A 22532-nucleotide genomic window follows, 5' to 3' on the forward strand; every position below is an offset into this window, starting at 1 on the left:
TCAGTGACTTCTTCATAATAATATTAAACCTTCACCATTAGGGACTTGTTAGCCAGTGTCTCCTTTCACTGAGGGTAACCGGAGCCAAGAAGCATGAAAAGATGTGTGGTCTAGGTCAGCATCTGACAAACTTTTTGTAAAGGGCTGGATAATAAGCATTTCATGCTTCTAAGATTATGCATTCTCTGTTGCAACTATTCAACTCTTTGATTATGGTGCAGAAGTATCCATGAACAATTTGTAAATGAATGGGCAATGTTGTGTTCCAATAAAACTTTATTTACAAAACCATGTAGCAGGGCAGGTTAGACCCTAGGCTATATTTTGCCAGCCCTTGATCTTTGTTGTAAGATCTTCCCTGTCTGCCTCAGGCTCACTATTTAGAGAGAGAGTACTTCCCACCAAACTTTAAGGAGCTCATATACAATGCCAAGAGAAAGTCTCATAAGACCCATGACTTTGTTCCATAAAACTATGCCTCATTGTCCACCAACCATGAGGTTTGATGGGCTCCAAGTAGAAATGCTTTTCTTTCTTCTATTTCTAAACCGTTTTCTTTGAAATACCTGATCCAAACTCACCTCTCTTTAGGGAGTCTTTTTGATCTTACCCATTTTGCAAAACTGACTTTATTTTCCTTCTTCACTTTGAATTCTGTATACTCTCATTTTTATTGTTATTTTATAAATGCTTTTAATGATCTTTCATACTTGTATCCTCTCTCTCTCCATTATGATATAAGCTCCCATTAACACCCCACCTAAGTCAGTGTGGGAAGGAGGGAGGGCAGAAGAGAAGGAGAAAGGAAGGAAGGAAATACAGGGCAAGAAGTGCTACTGGGAATTATGTTTGAGAGGACTGGGGAGAGAGAATAATGATCTCAAAGGAACTAGTTCTACTGGGGCTCATATTTCTAAATCTGTGGTGATCCATGAAAGAATATAGTTGGGACATGCATTTTGTATAAAGGCAAAGCTGTAAGAAATACTGGAGGAAGCTATTGAAATATATACACACACACACACACACACACACACTATATATATATATATATATATAATATGTATAATATGTATTTATATATAAAATACATGTAACATATATATGCAAACACATGTATACAAGCACATTATATATACATTATATATATATATATAATATATATGCAAACACATGTATACATGCACATACACATACATACATGTTAGTAAGGGTCCAGGAGAAATTTAGTTGTATTTCTTTAGTGGGAAGAATTTTGTATCTTTAACTTCATTTTACAGGTTTCTTGATTAATTTTGTAGGAGTCTTAGATTATTTTTTTAAATTAGAGTATAGTTGATTTATAGTGATTTTGTCAAATTCTGCTGTACAGCATAGCAAACCAGTCATATATATATATATATGTATACACACACATACATACACACACACACACACATATATATATACAATTTTTCTCGTACTAGCTTCCATTATGTTCTATCCCAAGAGATTGGACATAGTTTCCTTTGCTGTACAGTAGGACCCCATTGCATATCCATTCTAAATGTACTAGTTTGCATCTTCCATCCCCAAACTCCCTATCCATCCCATTATTTTTAAGTCATCTTAAAATAAGGCTCTAACTTTACTTTAAAAGAAATGTACTAAGTCTTTTTTCCTTATGAAGATTTTTATTTGGAACATGATAACTGTCAACTTGCATGTGACTTCTATAAGGAAAAATAGGGTTAATATCCAGCAAGTGAATAGTTAAAATTTCTAAATCAACCCTTTAGGTTAATCAGTTAGAACTTAATTTTCTTCTTTGACAGTCTCATCAACTTTGGCACATTTAACAGCTTGATTTCAGGTATGAAAGGATTGCTTAAAGTATATTTTATCTGGGAGTTCCCATTGTGGCTCAGCAGTTAACAAACCCAACTAGCATCCATGAAGACCCAGGTTTGATCCCTGGCCTCTCTCAGTGGGTTAAGGATCCCGTGTTGCCGTGAGCTGTAGTGAATTTCACAGATACGGCTCAGATCTGGCATTGCTGTGGCTGTGGCATAGGCTGGCAGCCACAGCTCTGATTAGACCCCCTAGCCTGGGAACCTCCACATGCTGTGGGTGAGGCCCTAGAAAGACAAAAAAAAATACGTTTTATCTTCTTGCAGCACCTCATTTATAAGATATCTTTATAAGATATCAAAGGGTTGAAGAAGTCTGAGAAAGTTGTCTCAATTAGCTTTTTTGGTAAATCAAGCATTGTTTGGAAAATGCTCATTTATTTTTTGATTTCCCCCTTAGATTTCTAGTTTTAATTCTTTAAAGTCACCCAATAAGTTGTATATACTACATATATGTGCATGTGGGTGTATGTCTGTGGGTGTATTTGTATATGCTCACATTCACGCATGTTCACTCACTCACTCATTCATGGCTTTGTATGTCAACTGAACTGTAGGCACATTTTTTGTTTTTTGGTTTTTTTTAGAATGAGAGAAGATGACTGAGGAATGTCTTCCACTCCATCTTATTCTATTCAGTCCTAAAGAGAAGGTTTATAACGACAAAGTCAAAAAGACAAGCTAATACTATTTTTTTGTTATTGTAACTAGTCACATGGGCAAAAATACTCAGAGCCATGGTACAAGGGGTCAGATCAAAAGATCTGATTTGGAGTCCTGTTTTGCCTGTGAGACCTTTAAAATGGGGAGGACAGTTTAGATTAGTGACCCTTAACCAAGGCCATACTTCTGGTTCATCGAGATGTTTTGAATCACTTAGTGCAAATGCAACAAAATAGTCAATAGGTGACTTTAATACTCAATTAAGATCTCTTGGACTACGGAGTATTTAAAGTCCCTGTAAGCCCTGGCATTCTGGGATACTGTCCTCCTAAGCAATTACACATCCTCTTTGAATATCTCATATTGTTTTATACATTCCATCTTGTGTGTTTCTCTCATTGCTTTAAGTATGAGGACATCCAGAGAATGGCTTCCAGAAGGACTGAGTCTTCTTTCCCTTTGAATCCTTATCAATAGCAAAAGTGGTGCTGACCATGGAATAGGGGCTTTGTAACTATTTACAAGAGGCAGCTTGAAATCATCCTTCCCTCTGAGGAGCTGAGTATTTATAGAGAACTCTTTGGATGCGTTTGAGCATCTTAGGGGCCCACCACCTATTTGGAATTAGATCCACTTGAATGTTAACAAATGCCGTCCACACATGAGGGATCATCCTTCAGACTCCACCCAAGTGCTGGTTGTTGGCTCATGATTCTTGAGGTAAGGCTTGATTCTAGAAGAGTGATTCTTCTCATGGTCTGGCCTGGGTACCCTCTAAGCATACCCTCCCCACTCCTGATCTGTTACCCTGGAAGCCGTTGAGGGATGGGGCTGGGGAGGCTGTGTGTTAGTGCACATATGGGGACGTTGCCATGAGGACCTGGATTCTCAAAGCCACATCTGGTCACACTTACCTGAGAACATCCATGAATCACCCATGACAGTGGCAAGAGGCTCCTTCTCCGAGAGAAGCAGGAACTGAGAACAGTGGAGGGGTAGTTAAATGCTGGCCATCCAGTGAATTGGATGGCATCTGATGGTTGCATGGAGTAGTGGGCCTATTCTCCAGAAGTACTAAATGTTTCATCCATTTTATTTGTTTTGATTTCCAGTTTAACATGCACTCTTACCCTTGCATGTGGATGTGTTGAGTGTGTGGATGATGCCGTTCTGTTCTGTGGTCTGTAATTACTTCTGCTTTGTTCATCCTGGACTTTGGGCTTCATTTGACTCTGAGAAGTTTTAGAGTTTCACACTGAGGCTTTTGAATCCTGAGTTGCTGTGGCATTTGGGTTTCTACAAAGCAATGTAGCTACCTTTTTTCCCCCATGGTAAAATATTTTCCTGGCCCTTTGTCCACAAAGTGTGAGGTCTGCCTTCCTTCTAGCTGTTACCCAGAGCCTGATGGTAAGACCTCTATGTAAATTTATGTGACGTTTTTCACTAGAAAATTGCTTAAAAAATGAATGATATTTCTACAGTTTACTCTTTTTCACTTTAAGTACATTTTCTGACAATATGTCTTATATTAATCATTTAAGCAATTGTAGGAGCCTTAAAGGGGTGTATTCAGAAGTAAGAACCCATGGTTCATTTAGTGCTGTCTAAAAAAAAATTCTTATTGATTGGCATCCTCTGTGGTTATGTGATGTAATATTTATAATATGTCATCCAGCCATACATCAAAACAAGTATGTCTCTTGTTTCATTTCCATGAGAGATGTTGATTTCAGAGAGGTCAGCCCAGTTTTAGGTCACGTTGTGGCCAACCACTGGACCAGAAATGGGCAGTGACTAGATTTATAGAGCTATGGGAAATGGCTCCACAGACACTTCTGTTTCTGCTGATTCTTTCCTCCCCTCTCCCCACATCCCCCCTTTTCCTTCCTCACTTACCCCCAGTGCGCCTGGTTGGAGTTTCTGACACACATCCCCACAGCAAAACGGGCTCATTAAATCTGTATGTGAGCATGAGCCTACCACCATGATGCTGCGCTGCACCCCAGTCCTGCTGGGGTGGGAGCGGAAGCGAGCCTGGGGTTTCTCTGTGCCATTCATCACAGTGCATGGCTGAAATACGGCCATTGCCGTGTTATTATAGGAGCTTAAACCTGCCCAGTCTTTGCTGTGGGTGCATGCTGTGTTGCTCTTTTGGAATGAATGTTGAATGGAGGTGCATGTGACCACCAGCAGCACACAGGACTGGGGTAGGAAGACAGGGATGACGCCGGGCTGAGCCTGAGCAACCACCATCATACCATCATACCCAGGATCCATTTGGGGCCTCCTGTGGACTTCAGTGCTGGTCAGACAGAGAATCAAGTACAGAGAATTTGGATGCCCCGTATGGTCTATTCTTGTCTTCCTTTGCCATTCTTTGCTTTCCTCTGAAGGCGGGAAAGACAGTAGAATGAAGGTCAACAGCACCCAAGTACTAGATCTCACGTGTCCAATAAGGGATTTGGTCTTGTGGCCTCTTAGCACTCCTTCTATCACTAAATCCTTTATTCTCTCCTGCCCCTCCCATCTCTGGCAGGCCTGTCCTTCTCCCTCCTCATCAGCAAGCCCCCCACCCCCATCTCCCTTACAACTTTTGGTTACTGAAAACATGATGCCCTTTGTTTGTCCCCTTGCAGGGATCAGCTCTGGGGCCTGCCCAGTGTCTGTAACACTCAGCCAAGGGGAGGGAGGAAGGGACCCTTGTTGTTTGTTGGCCGTCCTGGGCGCCCACCATTTCCCAGCCATCGAGCAGCAGTAAAACTTGTGGCTTACATAACCCAGCTAGCATTCTTCAGCTAATCTACAATCTGGGCTTTGAAGATCACAAGAAAGCAAAGGTCACGACCCAGAGATCAAAGGGACAGAAGCCCACAGAGTAATTGCCGGTTCCCCTCTGCAGAGGGCCTCCGTCTGTCCTGTGGGTGTATTGTTTGCCCTGAGACTTCAAAGGTGCTGCTGTGAACTATGAGGGGAGTCAGGTGGCCTGGGCTGGTTGTCAGGCGTCATTAATGCTGTAGGTAAGCTCACCTCGGCTCATTAGGGAGGCAGAATGTCATCTCTCTGAGCATGTGGACATATCCCACTCACAGTTTTTTGCTCATTACTCTCGGGGCTTTATTGACTTGGCCTCACAGTCCTCCTTTACCTGGAGGTGTGAGACAGTGGTTCCACAAGCAGATTGGAGCAATAAGAAAGGCGGACATGGATGCATTTATTGTAAATTAACTTGGAGGCATGTAGAAAGTCAAACAGGCCAAAGTTGAAGAGAGGGTGAGGCAGCCTTCAGCCCACTCCTCTCCTTACACAGGTGGAGAAACTGAGGCTCAGGAAGGTGACAAGGGACTAAACCAACATCACACAGCAAGCTCGCCTGGAGTCAGGGCTCTTTCTTCTGCCCTTTCTGTTTGGAAGACCACCCCTTTTTAATTTTCTCCTCCCACACTTTAGAACTCCAGTCTCCTAACCACACTGCGTTTACACCATTGCTAACTGCTCAAAATTAGTCAGACACATTTGGCTGTTGATCAGTGCTTTCAACCAGCCTGAGGTAAGCAGTGTTACCAAACGGGGCTGAGGTCATCTATTCAGGAGCGAAGAAGCTGGATGTTTTGTTGGCGTGTTCATGCTATTCTGTTAAGCCTTGGGAAAGGTTGACAGTTCATGGGTCACCCATTGCTACCCTCAGGGGGTCACCTGTACCATGTCTCCCCACTCCCTATGCATGGGAGCAGGAAAGCAGTAAGGCATGAGGGGAGGGAGCATAGACTGCAATAAGTGGAAACACTGCACGGACCCCATATCCAGTTCCTTCAGGGTCTGGAATCCTGGTGGTTCTTGAGCAGCATCTCCATAGAGGAAGAAACATGGTGGCCCAGCCCAGGAGCAGACAATGGAGATCCGTCTTGGTGTTTCTGTGATTGTGCCAGGCTCCTGGGGAAAAGCCAGATCCCCACTGGGGAGCAGATATGGGCAGGAGAGAAGAGCATCCCCTCTCCCCCTTGAAGTCTAGATGGAAAATGCCAGAGCTTCAAGAAAATTTATTTTGGAGCAGAATAAACAAAAAAGCCTTGCTGCTGTTCCTTTCCTCCCCAGTTACAGGTGTCTCCTCAAGAGGTTCTCTTAAGTTTTCACAGCTTTCTCTGTGAAAAAGGGAGAGAACTCAAAATGCTCTGTGTGCAGGTCTGACTTTTAGAGAATCTGCTAGCAGACAGAGACAGATGGGTCTTTAAACACCTTTCCAGGACCCCTGGCCTTCTCTTGATAACCTCACCTTCGGTATCATGGCCTGACTTCACTCTCCACCTCCCCACCCTGAGGCTGTCTACCAGCCACCTTGGGAAGGTCAGGAAAATTGGCGTTGCCCTCTGGAGCTGGCGACGTAAGCCTTAGAACTTAGACGGATCTCTTTTCATCAAGCAGTGCCCTGGCTTAACAAGCAGTTTTATAAATCTGAAGCTGTCTCCGGGTGTCGCAGGATTTATAGACGGGGGTTTCTGCCATAAAGTGGTTTATGATGGCTGCCTTCTGTGTTATTAGTAGCTGTCTCTTCCTTCAACCATTGCTGTTTGATAATAGCCTTAAAACACCCAGAATTACTTACCTGCAAGCCCCATTCCCGATAGCCCCTGATGACAGTCTGAATAAGTTTACTGCCCTTTTGTTGTACTTTACCTTCAAAACAAACTGATTGAACCATCAATAGCTCGTGGAAGCTGACAGAGGCATGTCATCTGGACTAGCCCTTGTGATTGCAGGTTATCTGGGGGAGTTAACCTTCTCGCATTGTTAACTGAAATGTTTTATGTACTATGCAACTTTAGGATACGGCTGTGATAACCCCAGTAACTAAGTAATACATCACAGTAAAGAGATTTGGGTGCAACAAATAACCCTGGATTAAATTTACAAGGGTCGAATTGATATTGTAAAAGCCTTCATTCTGTGGCTTTGGGAATCCTTTCTTGTATTTTTATGGCAAACTTGTATTATACTCAGGATTGAAGCTGCAGTGTTTGACACCCTGACATGACCTAGAACAAAGGGAAATAGATCTCCCAGGACCAGACTGGGACAGGCAGGCAGAAAGCCCACTGACTTATCACTTGGCAGTAACATTTGGAGCCAGTTCCAAACCACCAAGGGGCAGGAAGATCTGGTAGATGCGGCTGCCGTCTGGGCGCTATGTACCACACACACCAGCAAGGGGCCGACGGTTAGCAGAACTGGGGAGGAAACTCTTCACCACTTCACCAGCCTCAGAATTCCTAAACTATTATTCCTCGTGGTGTTATTTGCACTTACTTAGACAGTGCTTCTCAGCAGGGCCCACAGCATCAGACTCACCTGGGAACTTATTAGAAATGCCAATTCTAGGCTTCACTCCAGATGCAAGGAATCAGCAACTGGGGGTGGGGCCCTGCAATCTCTGTTTCAGCACAGCCTCTGGGGGATGCTGTGAGAATCAGGGTGTGAGAATATAAGCTCCTTGAGAGTACGGTCCTGGTCTGTTTTGTACATCACCTGTTCTCAGCACCGGCACAGTTCCTGGCAGGCAGTTGCTGCTCAATGGTTATTTGCTGGGTGAGTGACTAGGAAGGAAATGAGAGAAGACCTCCCTGAGCTGAGTCTCAGACTGAACTCTTTGGGACAAGCCTTCCTAGTGTCCCTCAAGCATCTTTAAGCCTCAACCACCTGTAAACCCCAGGCTGGCCAGGAGGGTGGGCATCCTAGTTACCCCTAGTTTCAGGGGTGACTGACAACCTCCTTCATGGACGTTTCTTTGGTTCTCTAAGAAGAGTGCTCTGAAAACAGCAGTTCTTTGTCATCTAAAATTTTTAACTAGCTTAAAAGCCGACACCTCTCTCTCTCTCCTTTGATTCTCAGGGCTGTGATCCAAAGTGGGGCAAAATGACAAGGTGCTGTCTGTTGTCACCATGGTTCCTGCCAGCCCTGTGAAGACATCTTTCATTCCATCATTAAACATTGGCTGATTTTCGAATACTGATGTTTTCTTCACCTGAATATTCATCTTTTCCCACCCTACACTTAGTGGGTGTCTTTGCTCCTTTAAGCGTCACTCCTGACATATTGTTTCCATCTGCACATGTCTTTATTTGAAAGAATCTGTTGTCAGGAAGACTTTGCTGCCAAAGCGGAAGATGGAAGTTTTCTCTGACACTGATGGGGGCCAGTGGGAGTTCTCCTGGAGGATAGAAAGGTGGTTTGGGCCTTTGTGGAATGTGTCTGATTTGGGGTAAACTTGGGTGGCATTTGGAGATGGGAGAGAGGCTCAGGGAGATGTTGGAAAGAAGGTAAGAGATAGATGGAGGCCAGGGAGGAAGCAGGAAGTAGGTAGTCAAATTTCGAGCACCTCAGATGTTGGTGTGGTCAATTTTTTGGGGGGGGGTGGGGGAGTATATTACAGAAGAGAGTATTCTGACTTTAAAAAGAGTACTATGAAAGCTCTAACTGGAGGCCTTTAAGATGTTATCTCTGGCATTTGAATAACCAGCTGATTCTTTCACGTGGATGACACGAAAATACCTTATGAATGTGGGATCTGGCCTTGGAAGGCCAAGGCTCCCCTGAGGAGGCATGCTCTGTACCCCAAGTGACATTTGCACTGAGAAAAAGCTAAGCACTTGGAACTGCTTTAGGGCTTGGTTCTTTGAAGCCTTCTTGGGATTTCCTGATACTTCTTTCCTGTATTCCCAAAGCTACTTGGTGCATAATCTCAATGTTGGCCCTTAGCTATGCTGATTTTAATTTCTCTGTGTGAGTCAATCTTCCCCGTTACACAGAGAACCCCTTTAAGAGTGGCACCATTTTGTGATTGCCTGTGTGTGCCTGGGGCCTGGCACATAGTAGGTGCTTAAGAAACATTTGTGCAACTGAAATGGACTGGTAGTGTATGGAGTCTGTTCTGATGCCGCTTTCCAAAATGGTATGAAGGTGTGTAAAAAACTGGTCCCTGCCTTTAAGAAGCTTTAGTTTAGGTGAGGGCATTAACTGAACACCAAGCAAACAATTGAAAAACAATAAAATGTTAGACTGTGCAGTGCTGAAAATGCCTCCTGGGAGTGGTGAGAAGGGAGAAAGTAATATGGGCTGGAGGTGCAGAAGAAAGCTTCATGAGGGTTGGGAATTTAAAGATGAATGAAGGTGAAGGAGACTGGGGACAGGAAGGCAATGTCAGGTTCCCATGGAGATAAGCTCTTGCTATTGACATTGGGTAATCACCTCTTCTTCCTAAGCAGGACAGGGTCTAAATAATTGCTTCTCTGATGGATGGAAAATGGGAGCTTGATGGAAAACATCTGGGTTGGTGACTGTCACTGAGGAAGAAGTATAGGCCGGTGTCTATGGCATTTGTATATTTATTTATATGTTTATGTACCTATCTTGACCAGGTGAATCTTCTTGCTCACCTGCTTGAGGACAGTTCATCATACAAGTAGTCCATCTTTGGGTTATCCTTGGAGATCATAATGGATCTGAAAGGCTTTTTTCAGGAAAATGGAGAACATGCAGTATTTCTTTGGGGGGGGGTTGTTAATGTCTCCTAGAAACTAGATCCCCTTGTTTCTCATTGATGCGATCATCTTCATAGTGCCAATGTAGAAAGAACTCAGGGATGAAGAGAAAAAATTCCTTGTGACACCTGTTTCATTCCTCAAGGAGGCATTTCTCAGCCATATGTGTTCTTCTCTCCCAAAACTGTCCAGCTTATTAGCATCGTCCTGATGGCAAATTAAAGACTCTTGTCTGAACTTCAAAATGAAGATTTGTTGTTATCTTAGAGATGAAAGTGATACCTGGAAGAGTGGCAGTGACATAAATGGAATAATCAAGTTGTAGCTTATTTTCACTGAGAACTTCTTACATAGCAAAGATGTTAGGTCCATTTTCCAAAACGGAAGAAGGTAAACACATTGATAGGATCTTACTGGCTAATGCAGGTTTTGTGTATGTGTGTGTGTGTGTGTGTGTGTGTATCTACCTTTGAGTCAAGAGCAACTATTAGTATATATTTTTCAAGTTTAGTTGTACATCTGTATAAAATATAACCATTTGGATATCCCCAAAGAGTGATTATACATTCTTTCTTGAAAGAAGAGAGGAGAGGCAGCAGCCAAGATCTGACCTACTGAAGACCTAATGGTGTAGATTCCTGAGCATCAAACTGCTTGAACCTTTGGAGCCATAACTCCAATCTTTCTAATTTTTTTCTGACTGTTCTCTTCCAGATACTTTGTTCTGCACAAGCTGCCCAATTTGAAGTTTCTGGATGCTCGGAAAGTAACTAAACAAGAACGAGAGGAAGCTTTGGTCAGAGGGGCGTTTATGAAGGTGGTGAAGCCCAAGGTAAGGACTACACTCACTGTTCTTCGCCTTGCTTGTTGGGTCCCCTTCAAGCCCAGGGGCAGTCCTCCTGTGTGTTTAGGATGCAGGTGGGATCTCACACCAGCATTTCATCCATGGATACACTGTTGGCCAAATGTGAAGCAAGACTGGGTATAAACTGGGTTTCCCTGTGACCCAGTCTAGGGGACCTTATTGCTAAGGTGATTTCAGGCTATTTTACCAATAAAGCAGTGTCATACACAGCCCAATGGTGACATTCCTGGGGCCTCCTTGAAGACATTTCATTTAAAAGGTGGGGTCTCTGCTGGTGTGGAGTTGAGAAAGGAATAAAAGGGAAGTGCTGGGCATTTACTGTCCCTCAGGTAGGTAGGATTCCTCTAGTGCCACTGGGGACCTTCTTTGCTGGGACCAGAGAGTAGCTGGGGGAGAGTTATTTTCTTCTGTCCACAGGAAAGGAAATATCCTTAGCAGGGAAAGTAGTTTTTTGGACAATGTGACCTGGGACCGATATATGCTTCCTTCACGTATCTCTCCAGAGCTCATGGGACCAATGTTTACTGATATTTCCCTCAACAGCTGAGTTTCCTTCAAGGCTGTGGGATTGAACATGGTGTCATCTTAATGACAGCATTGATGAGGCAAGGGAGATGTGGCTTTGGGTCTTGGAGTCAGACACAAGGAGGTCATTAAGGACATGGGAGGAACTGGGGTCCCTTTGTGAAACCTGGGGCTGGAGAATGGACCTGATGACCCCTTTGAGGTCCATCACTGCCCTGGAGCTCTGTGGAGCCAAAGTCCCTTCCTGTGGGATCCTGGCTGTGTTGAAAACACTGGCTCAGAAATCCTTGAGGTCTTATTTGACCTCACTGATTGACTTGGAGCGTTCACCACATGCATTGGGGATGATTAAGAGGGAAAGAGGAAAAAACAAACAGAACCAAAACAGAAAAATGAAACCTCTTCCATCAAGTTGCTCAGCTGGCAGCAGACCTCGGGCCACTTTCTTTCCCTGAATCCACAAGGTGCAACTTATTTCCCGTTATGCTGAATAAAATCGCTAACAGTTGTGGAAATATATGATATGGAGAGTAGAATCCTGGCAGATAAATGTATTGTTACCTGTTTCAGCATGTGGGAAATTAATTGAGTGATTCCTTTTGTAGCTATTAAAGTGTTAACAGTTTTCTTTATCGAGGCTCCGGTTTGATGTATTGCTCATGACTGCCTTTAGTTATTCCAGCTTTTGTAATTTTGTCCAAATGAAATAATTTATTTCTTGGCCTCTTTTTTTTTTTGGTGAAAAGATTCCAGAGACAGCTCACATCACCAAATCAAACAAAGTATAACAAAGAGACTGTTTATAATATCTTGGGTTTCTGCCCATCCTCCAATACTCACTGTCGTGTATACATGCATTTTATAGACTAAATGCTACTTCTCCTGTCACTGTCTTTGACATGGAAGCTCTATACTGGGACTGGAAATCTGGAGGGGTCCCAAAGATGATCCCCATCATATCGGGGTAGGGGGAGTGTCACTCAGTGGTGTCCGCAGCTGTTCTCAGGTTCTTTGTATCCAGATTTGTGAATCCTCATATAACCTTTTAATGCATAAAGAAGGGAGCATTGGCTTACTGTATCCATGAGGTAACTCAGGCCTGGAGACGTTATTTGGGCTGCCTGAGTCATCGGCCCATAACTGCTGAGCCCGAGCTTTATCTGTGTGTCTGATAGCAGAGCCCACCTTCTTCCACCCTGATCTGTGATCTGTGACCCCTGAGCACTGAGCTTAGCCTTGTACCACTGCATCTCTCTGTCCAAACAGAACCTCCAGGGAGGGCCTTAGTGAAGCAAGCAGGTAAAAAAGCAGGAGTAGAAATGGGGAGGGAAGTGAAGTCCTTCCCCACCTTTGACAGCAGGGAATGGCTTCTTAACATCCAGCAGGAGCCATTTCCCTGAGTCATTAGCACCATCAGCAGACATGCTCTTCAAAGCTCCAAGTCAGTTTCTCATCAGTTATAGAATTAGCTCATTAGCTCATGTTTGCATGATCAACTCTACCATCTTTCCTAACTGTACTAAGCTTTAAAACATCCATTAATTATGTGAGGAGAGACCAAAATACTCTGCAAAGCAGGAGGACATTTGCCGGTTATCCTTTTGTAGACTCACATGGTTGCCAAACTGGAGAGGCCTTCGGAAATCACCTGGTCTGTGCTCTCACAGGGCAGGAAAAGGTGCTGGGAGAGGCTTAGTTCCCTGAAGCTCCACTGTCCCCCAGAGGCAGAACTGGGGACCAGAACCCAGCCACCTGGACTGCCAGTTAAGTGTCCTCCTTACATGTGATCCTTTAAGTGAACTAGAGGAGTCTCTGTGTTCTTGGTTTCCCATCACACCGTTCGCCTCTCTTGAATGCAGGCAATTCCCTTTTGTCTGCTGTCTGCGGAGAGATGCATTGGTACTTTTCTTGCAGATAGGAAGAGGCCAAATGAGCTCCTTGCTGAATTAATAAATCGATGTTAAAAAGGCTGGTTCTCGCTTGCTCACAGTACGTACAGACCTCTGTTTGTTCCTTGCAGGTGTGTATATACGCGCTCCATCTCTGTGTATCTATACATATGTATGTTCTGGGAGGTTTGTGTACATTCGGAGTCAGCTCCTAAGTGGAGAGCAATTTCCTCCCGGTGAAATGCCGACGCTTTGCTGCGCACACTTGGTGAAGACCTATTTTTCATCACAGAATCAGAATCTCAAGTTGGCTTCTGTCCTTTCCGAGGCTATGGAGGCCTGTTATGCTTATTCGGCAGAATGCTCTGATGGATGATCCAGAGGCCCGTGATTTGGGGAGCTGTTTTCATTTTATTCCTGACATAAAGTATTTGGGAGAATGGAAAATGCCTCTCCAATCACAGCCTTTGCCTGGGAGGTAGGGCCGGGCAGTCTGGGTGTTCCTCACTGACGCAAATGCAAAATCATCTAGCAACTCGTACCCCCACCCCCACCCCCATGTCACAAAGGCTTTATTTGGTACCTGGCAGCCCCCGGTGCTCGAAGTGTGAGTTGGCTCTCGCTGCTGCTCATGATGACACATTTCCCCTTCACTGCTGCCTTCTAGCTTTTGTTTAAAAGCTGCTTTCCATCCGGGCTCTGATTGTTCTGTAGAAAGATACTGTCATTCATTAGGAAGTGATAGCTAATGTTACAATGGACTCGTCTAGATGCCGTGTGTGTGTATTTGGTTAATGGACCTACAACAGTTAGGCTTTGCTCATTTCTAGAAATTTTAAAGAAAAAAAATGTATTTGTCAAGTATGAGCCATCAGATCAAGCCACTGTCAGTGCAGAGAGCCACGAGCTAGATGCATAGGTGGTTGTAGCCCCCAAAGAAAGGCTTCTGTAATGACCAGACTGTGACCTCCACCTCCTCGCTCCTGGAAATGGAGATCAAAGTGGTGCAGAGGCCTGTCCAGGAGGGTGTGTGTGGCCGGCCTGCCCGCCCTGCACATCAGAGAGATGGTGCGAGCATCCGACAGTCAGAATTGCTTAATTATGTCCTGGCTTTGTAATTATTCATCCCTGTTCTGGCAAAGAGCACACTTGTCATTTCTTTGACATAATTATTTAAAGCTGAGCCCTCTTGTTTACAGACACATATAGGTAGTTGGCTACCAACTGTTTAATCTTTGGAATCTTATAGAAGTGATGGGGGCGGGGAGCAGCCATCAGGCAGCTGGACTGAGAACTACAGCCTGTATTAGGAAGTGTTCAGACATGTGTGTTTTTGCTTGTAATCATGGCCATTCTCTTATCGGTAAGATAGGGTCATAGGTTTGTTTGTGAGTGCTGATGTGTCCTTAAAAATACGTCTTCCGTGTCTTTACGTGGGCATGCCTAGGTTTCTGGTAATGTGTATCTTGTGTATTTGTGTCATTTTGCATAGTTATGAATATTGGTATATGTGTGTGTCTCTGAGTACTTGGGGAGGCTATAGTGTATGGTATGTATGTATGTGTATGTGTGAGTGAGAGACGGAGAAAGGGAGGGAGGAAGAAGGGAAAGTGATGTGTTAAAGAATAAATTTACACCTTCCAGAAGTCTTTTTTATTCTTGTCCTTAAACTCAAAGTTAAAAGCTATCTGGGTATGAGGACCATGTGCTTCCCTGATTATACTATACCATTGTTCTCTTGAGAGTTGGGCCCAAACTTTCCTGAGTACCTTCAGTTTCTTCCCTCTGTGTCTGTTTTGGTTTTAAAAAGACAGCAACCTAGGATAAAGACAGGAAGTGGAAGCATCTGGAACCCCACTCTTTGGTTGGAACAAAACAGCTGCTCACCCTCAGGGTGTCAGCTCCATGAGGGCAAGACCTTGGTTTTGTTTTTTCCTGTATCTCTAGGGCCTGGTCTCACAGCCAACACTTGTTAAAACAGTGCCCTGTGAACAGATCATATTGGAAGGTCCATCATGAAAGAGAGTCCATTTTTCAATTGCCTCGATATGGTGCTCTGCAAAAGCAGGAAAGGGACTTTTACCTTAAGGAAATGGAATGACTTGGATCTGTGTTTTGGCAGAAAAGAGAGATTCTGGGCTGCCTCTTTGTTTTTTTCAAAGGCCTTACCCTGGGATTACTTATGATGGCACAGCCCACAGCTGCCATGCTCCCCAGCCACCGTGGCTTCTCCAGGGGCAGCATCCATTGCTGGGGGGGTGGAAAGATGGGGGGCAGGGGTGCAGTCTGAGCTTGTGGCCCCTGTCACTGCCCACATGTTTTCCAAGTCCTTCTCTTGGGACCCACCTGCTTAGGGCTTTGAGGAACTAGAAGGTAGCTTTTCTCAGAAAATATGTTGGGGCACTCCAGAAGTCTATATGTAGTTAAAATGAGATTTTCCCTGTCTTAGTTGCTATTGTACCTTTTGTCTGTACAATAAAGGAGTACTTCCTCCTGGTTTGTTTGGTTCTTTTTTTTTTTTTTTTTTTTTACTGCCTAGCCTAGTTCTTTGCTAAACACTGTCTTGTTCTAAAGCACAGTGTGTATGTCTTTCATATCTTTTCTTACCCTTATGTAGCCAATTGCAAATGTGTAAACGTTTATCCAAAACTACCTCTAGATTGGTTGCGATTACTAACATTTCCTCTATCCTCAATATTTTTAAGAATATATATTTTACATAAAACTAGGGCATGCCTGTAAATAAATATTGTAAACCGCATGAACATACAGTTAAATACACAATAAGCCAGTATACCTTGAAAGCTCTCTACTGTGCCAAGCATTCAGAAAAAAACTAAAAATGTCAGTTGACTTTCTGGATATTCCTAACTACCTGAATATGTTAATGTTTTATGGTTCTTTTCTGTTTTCACACAGATGTTTCTTGTCTAGAGACATATTTAGGTTCTATTTTCAGTTACTTTATCGTAAATTTTGAAGGGAGGAAATTTCTTTTTAATTAATTTCTTTTTTGGAAGATGCTTTAGTGTTGTGCTGAGAAACAACTTCACCAGCCAAAAAAAATGCAGTTTGTTTGTTTTTCATTCTTCTTTCTGATTTCACAGTTTTCCTCATTCATTTGATGGAGGAATCACTTAAAGATTTTGTGTTTTTTTTTTCATCGTTAGCACCATGGCATTCTAGATCTCAAATACATGCTTTCAGAGTATTGCTTTTTTGGAGACAATTTTGGTAGCTTTTCTTGACCGTGGCTTTGGATAGCAACTTTCTGAAGTCAGAGATAGATTCTCGTAGGGAAGTTGTGTCTATACCACCCTAGAAAAATCCTAGAGGTAGAAAACTGAAGTCCACAGGAGAAGGAAAGTGAAGTAGAACTGTAGGTGATGGTAGTGGCCTCTTGGAGCCACTTCTGGAGGTCCTGGGGACCTGGCCAGGTGCTGAGCACATAGTAGGTATCACTGTCCATAGTAGGTATCACTGTCCATAGTAGGTATCACTGTCCATTAAGCCCAATGCCTGGGTTGGAGTCACTGGCTTGCACAGCACCGCCATGGCCCAGCTCCATATTCTTCCTCTTTGTGGCCTCCAACATGCTGGCTTTTGTCCAAAGATACTTGGAGAGACATATGTTAGAGGATCATGAAAATAAGTGGCACTCTGGGGGGATTGCGATAAGCATCCCTCGGAGACTGGATAGACTCTGCAAACTATCTGCTGGGAAAAAGTGTGGTAGATTTCATTTTTGGTCTAAAATTGTTCCTTTCCCTCTGTCCTTGCCATGGCTCCCCCTCTCAGGGAGGAGTATACAACTCCATCCCATTGACATTGGCCTTGGCTATGTTGACCCTCGAGTCAAGGGGATGTGAGTGCAAGTGATAGCACGCCAGCTCTAGGCCCAGGCCTCGTGAGGTACCACCATGTGTTGCCACTCACCCTCTTGCACACATGCTGTTTGCTATAGAAACAATGTGAGGTAGGCATTGAGCAGAACTGAACTGGCCTGAAGCCTGAAGCAGAAATATTCCAGCCAACCATAGAGCTCTGTACAAGAAAGACATCCTTATCACAAGCCACCAGGGCTTTGGAGAGTAGTGTGACTGCAGAAGCCTGATACATAGGCCATCTGTGCTCACATTCTGTCCTCCGGTTCTTCCCTGGCCACTTACACCAGGGCTCTTAATGGAGACATGACTTGGGGTTTAGTGAAGTGAATGACAGTTTTTGGTATCACAGCAGCAACACTGGTAGGTTTTCTGGTTGCTTAACTAGTTAGGATCGCAAGGCCAGCCTCAGGTCGACTGGCTGCCTAGGGTTTATTATTCATTGTAATGAAACTTTCCTGATAATGTGAGTCAGAACAATACCTAGTATATATTAAGTGTACACTGTGTATTAGCTATTGTACTAGCAACTTAACAACACTGTCTCTAAATTTCTCCTTCAACTTGAATCTGCAGTTGGTGATCCCAGAACTTACGTACATCACTTAAAATGACAGGGCAACGTGGATTCAGGTTCTTCCTCAGGCCTGCTTACACCCCTGAGCTCACACCCACCCCCTTCCCCAAAGACTTAATTTCATCAATTAGACATGGAGATACAATGAGAGGCAGGAGTGAAAGAGTGGGGAGATGAGGACATGGAACAGAGCCAGGGCTAACTTCGTAATTTTCACTTTGGACCTTGTGACCACTTCCTCCAGTGCATCGTGGTGATGTGCATGGGCTCAGCAGAGAATAGTGGGAGCCGGGTGGTAGAGGGCTCCGTTTGTTAGGCCACGTTTGCAACCTCATTTGAGCATGAGGAGGCACCTGGGCTGGGCCTGAAGTAGGAGGAAAGTGTGGGCAGGTCCGTGTTTGGATCCCCGGGTGTCTGGATGGGAGCGGTAGTGCCCTGGGCACAACGGGTGTTGGAGATCTGTGAAGAGGCAGCTGCTGGCCTGAGGCTGCCTAGCATCCAGTGAACCCCGGCCACTGTTGGTGCTCAGGTGGCCACAGAGGTCAAAGATCTGGGCTTGAGAGTCCTGTCCTAACTACAGGGTGAAGTCTGGGTGGTATGGAGCAGCTCGGAGGCTGGCGGGAGGAGAAAGCCAGTGGGTGTCAGAGACCAGCCAGTAACTCCACTGGCAGTGGGTCTTTGGCATTCTAAGAAGTCCTTTGACAGTTTCTTACCCAAGAGATCCTGTTCCCTATGCTATCAGTTGCCTTAGTTTTGAGGAGTGAATTTAAGCCTTCTTAACTGAGCACTAAGAAATCCTCATTTGTGTGATCCCTGCTAATGACTGAGATGGAGCCTTAATAGCCGATTATGTCTGTAATCTCTATGTTTCCAGCTCGACATTGCCTTGATCCACAGTAGAGGATGGTTTTTCGCATTTTGCTCTTGCAATTTAGTTTTTTTTTTTTTCAATTGAGTTTGGTGAGGAGACATAAATAAAGATGTTTCCTTAAAAGTGTGTTCTCAGAGAATGCAGTTGGGGTGCTGATCTCAAGTGACCTATGTTTAGATCTCACATCAGCCTGTGTCTGTGTGCAGCTCAGGGCTTGGCAGGGAGCTTCCCTCCTGGGCATGTGTATTGTATTGCATATGTATGGGTCGGCTGGGCCAGCATCTTATCCTTTAGAGGCTTTACTCCATTTGACACCTCCCCCAACACCCCCCCCCACACACACACCCTTTGCTTTGAGCTTTCTGATTCCAGGTCAGTAATGAGGAGGAGTGGGCTGGAAGTCCAGGGCCAACTTATCTGGAATGGAAGAAAAAGGCCAGGAAAAAGCATTCTGACAGTCTCAGTGCAGCCAGCCAAGGGCCTTGCTCTCCACCCTTCTGACCTCTAGGGCTTCACGAATCTCTGCCTTGCTGAGAAAGTCCCTTCTGGGCCCATCGCAACATTAGATGGTGGGGACTAAACCCTCGGGCACGTAGCCCTAGAAGGCAGGGAGGCCTGCCGGATGGATGGCTCACCAGGGAAGAGTCATAAACATTGCTCTGAAGCTAACTTGGATTACATGTTAATATTACCTGCAAGACCGTGGCCAACAGGGGAGGAGAAAATTAAGATGGCGGCATGGTCCCAATTTCTGCTCGTGGGTTCTGGTTATTTCTGAATTGCATGCAACTAATAGCAGATATCCTCATCTGCTACGGTTGCCGTAACAAAATACCACAGACTGCATGGTTTCAACAAGAGAAATTCCTTTTCTCATAGTCCCGGAGGCTCTAATTTAAAGCTGAAGGAGTTGGTGGGATTGGTTTCTTGAGCCCCTTCCCTTGGCTTGGAGGGGGCTGCCTTCTTGCTGTGTCTTCACATGGCTCTCTTCTTGGGCATGTACATCCTTATTCTTCGTGTGTCCTCTCATAAAGACACGTCATACTGGATAGGAGCTCACACAATGGCCTCATTTTATCTCAGTTACCACTTTAAGGGCCCAGTCTCCAAACATAGTCACGTTCTGAGCTACTGGAGGTTAGACTTCAACATAGACCTTTGGGGAGGATGCAATTCAGTCCCTAATACCAGACGAGAAGAGTGAACTTTAAGAAGAGAATAGGAAAGAAAACTCATGAAAGTTTAGTGATGAAAGGCATGTCTCTGACATTTAACATTTACCTGTTCTTTTCATTGTCCCTCTAAGACTTAGAAGCAAAGTCAGCAAATAGAACAAAGGGGTAGGATAACCGTAGGTTATCCAACTTGGATGGAGGTAAAAGCCTTCACAGAGTTGAACTGAAATAGAAATTTAGTCCGTTTTCCTGGGTGTGGCTGATATATACGCTTTAGGTTCTCAGCCAGGTGAGTGCTGAGTGGTTTGCACAGGTAATAACCAGTATTAGTGGAGAGCTCCAGGAATGGCACCTACCCCACACGGTAGACTCAGTGAGAAACCTGATGCTCAGAGGAGAGCTTCTTCTCATGTGAAAAAAATTACCTCTGGGGGTGCCTTTTGCCCCAAATGTTTCCTCGTGGAGTAAAAAGAAGGGGTTTCTCATCATGAGGGAGAAGTCTTGACATGTGTCCACTGTTCCCTGTCTGTTTCTCCAGAACTCATTTCTCACTGTCAAGACCTCCAGGAGCATCCAGTTCCCAGGTAGCTGTTGGATCCTGCTTGTGAACTGGTTCCAAGTCTCTCAGACATGTGTTTTTGTCTCTCCGTTGTTTGTCTACCTGTGGCCACTATGGCTGGCTTCCAGCCCATGCCCACACTCTCTAGATCCATCATCACTGTCCCTCTGACCAGGCACTGTGATATTTCACAAGCACGGTGGGGCAGGTCTGCCCTTGGGGTCCTTGAAGGCTGGTGGTACAATTAGCTCTTTTATTTGCTTTTTTGCTCCTTACAGCAGAATGTCTTAGATGAACAGACAGGGCAACATCAATAATGCACAGATGCTCTGTAATTGGGGCTTCCTTTGATGTTAATTTAGCGAAGTTCAGTGCTATTGTCAGTGATAGCAATTACGCACAGCCTTTTCACCAAGGACATTTTAGGATAATTTTATTTTTCATGTGCATTTTAAAATATCGCAATAAATTTTCAACTACATTACCTGAATTAGAACTCATTATTTCTTTTCAACAGAAAACTCATGCTCTCTGTCTAGGCTCCAGAGCTGTATCTTTTCTTTTTTGAAGCGGGGAATTTTGAAGTGGGGCTTCTACCTCATGGGCTTTCAACTCACGAGCGAAACTTAGACATGAGTCCCTCGTTTTTTTGCTGACTTTCTGGATTGTCGCAGGGGCTATTTGGCACCGTGACCTCTCCCATGTTTTATTTGGCCCATTTTTATTCCTTCCCCCCCCCTCTCCCAACCCAACTTTCATTTTTGTTCTTGACATAATTCAAGAAGTTACCTCTGGCTGTTCTTTTGGGAAAGTTTAAAATCTGAATTTATTGTGGCTTTTGTATTCCACGGCAAACCTATGACTCTTAATTTGCTCACGGGCTGTCGTCAGATTTGCTCTTCCCCTTGGGGGCCAGTCTTATTCTGTTTCATGATGATGGTTACTACCTTCTGCTGTCTGTTTCTCCATTGTTAATAGCGGGACCGAAACATGTTTGATGCGGGAATTCAGTGAGATGATGTGTGTAAGAAGCGAACCCTGTCTCTCTGGTGCGTAGCTGGTGTTCTCAACGTGTTTCGTTTTAGAACAGCTGTGTTGTTGTGGCATTGCTTTTTCTTCTGCCTGTGTGGATGAACATGAGGAAGGTAATGTCAGCTTGATTGAGGGGCTTATTGGTTGCCTGGGGGCTGCCATAATAACCTATCATAAACTGGGGAGCTTGAACAACAGAACTTTATTTTCTCACAGTTCTGGAAACTGGAAGGTCAAGATCAGGGTGCCACATGGTCAGGTTCTGGGTGAGAGCCCTCTTCCCAGCTTGCACATGGTCACCTCTCACTGTGTCCTCATGTGTCGGGGGAAGGCAGAGGAGGGGAGGTGGGGCAGAAGTGGGAGGGAGGTGAAGAGAGGGAGAGAGGAACAGAGAGAACATAAGCATGTGTGAGCAACATTGACTGATTGGTTGATAGATCTTCTTTTTATAAGGCTATGGTGCTGTTGGATGGGGGACCCATCCTTCTGTCCTCATTTAACCTTAGTTACCTCCCAAAGACCCTATCTCCAGATATAGTCACATTTGGTATGAGAGCTTTATATGAATACATAAACCTATGAGTTTGGGGGCTCATAATTCAGTTCCTAGATGGGTGTATTCTCCCTATATTTCTGGTGACTTAACTGAGTTTTCTGGGATTTATACTTAAATGTTTCTAAGGTTATACTAAACACCTCCTTCCTGATGAGAGTAAAATACCTGAATGAAAGGAATGTGGGAAGAAAAGAGATCCTCTTGTTCATTCTGGGGAGGCTGGGCCCCTAAGTTTGGGGGTCTCCCTAGGCACTACACAGGTCTTTTTGTTCTTATGGTGATGGTGAAGGGAGGGATCCGGGGCAAAGAGGAGGCACAAGAACAGTCAGTGGACGATGGAAGACACAGGGAGTCCTAGGGTCGCAGATGCAAATAGGAGCCAAGAGTCAGTGGTGCAGCCTCCCCAGGTGGGCAGCAGTGGGGCAGGGGTGTCTTCCTATAGGGCCCAAATCGAGCAAAGGATGCCTGGTACAAAACTAAGCCTTTAAGTCCTTTCCTTTTGGTGACCTTGGACT

The 22532-nt window shown here is 44.5% G+C and overlaps 1 protein-coding gene across 1 annotated transcript in view; it reads left to right on the forward strand.

The window, feature by feature from the left end:
• The window catches only part of LRMDA (leucine rich melanocyte differentiation associated), a 1094312-nt gene that overhangs the window by 610707 nt on the left and 461073 nt on the right, over window positions 1-22532 (forward strand). The window contains exon 5 of the mRNA XM_047761275.1: window positions 10799-10916. Within this exon, the coding sequence (XP_047617231.1) occupies window positions 10799-10916 (118 nt within the window). The remainder of the gene's footprint in view (window positions 1-10798; window positions 10917-22532) is intronic.

The sequence above is a fragment of the Phacochoerus africanus genome, chromosome 15 (assembly GCF_016906955.1).
Source record: "Phacochoerus africanus isolate WHEZ1 chromosome 15, ROS_Pafr_v1, whole genome shotgun sequence".
Taxonomy (NCBI): Eukaryota; Metazoa; Chordata; class Mammalia; order Artiodactyla; family Suidae; genus Phacochoerus; species Phacochoerus africanus.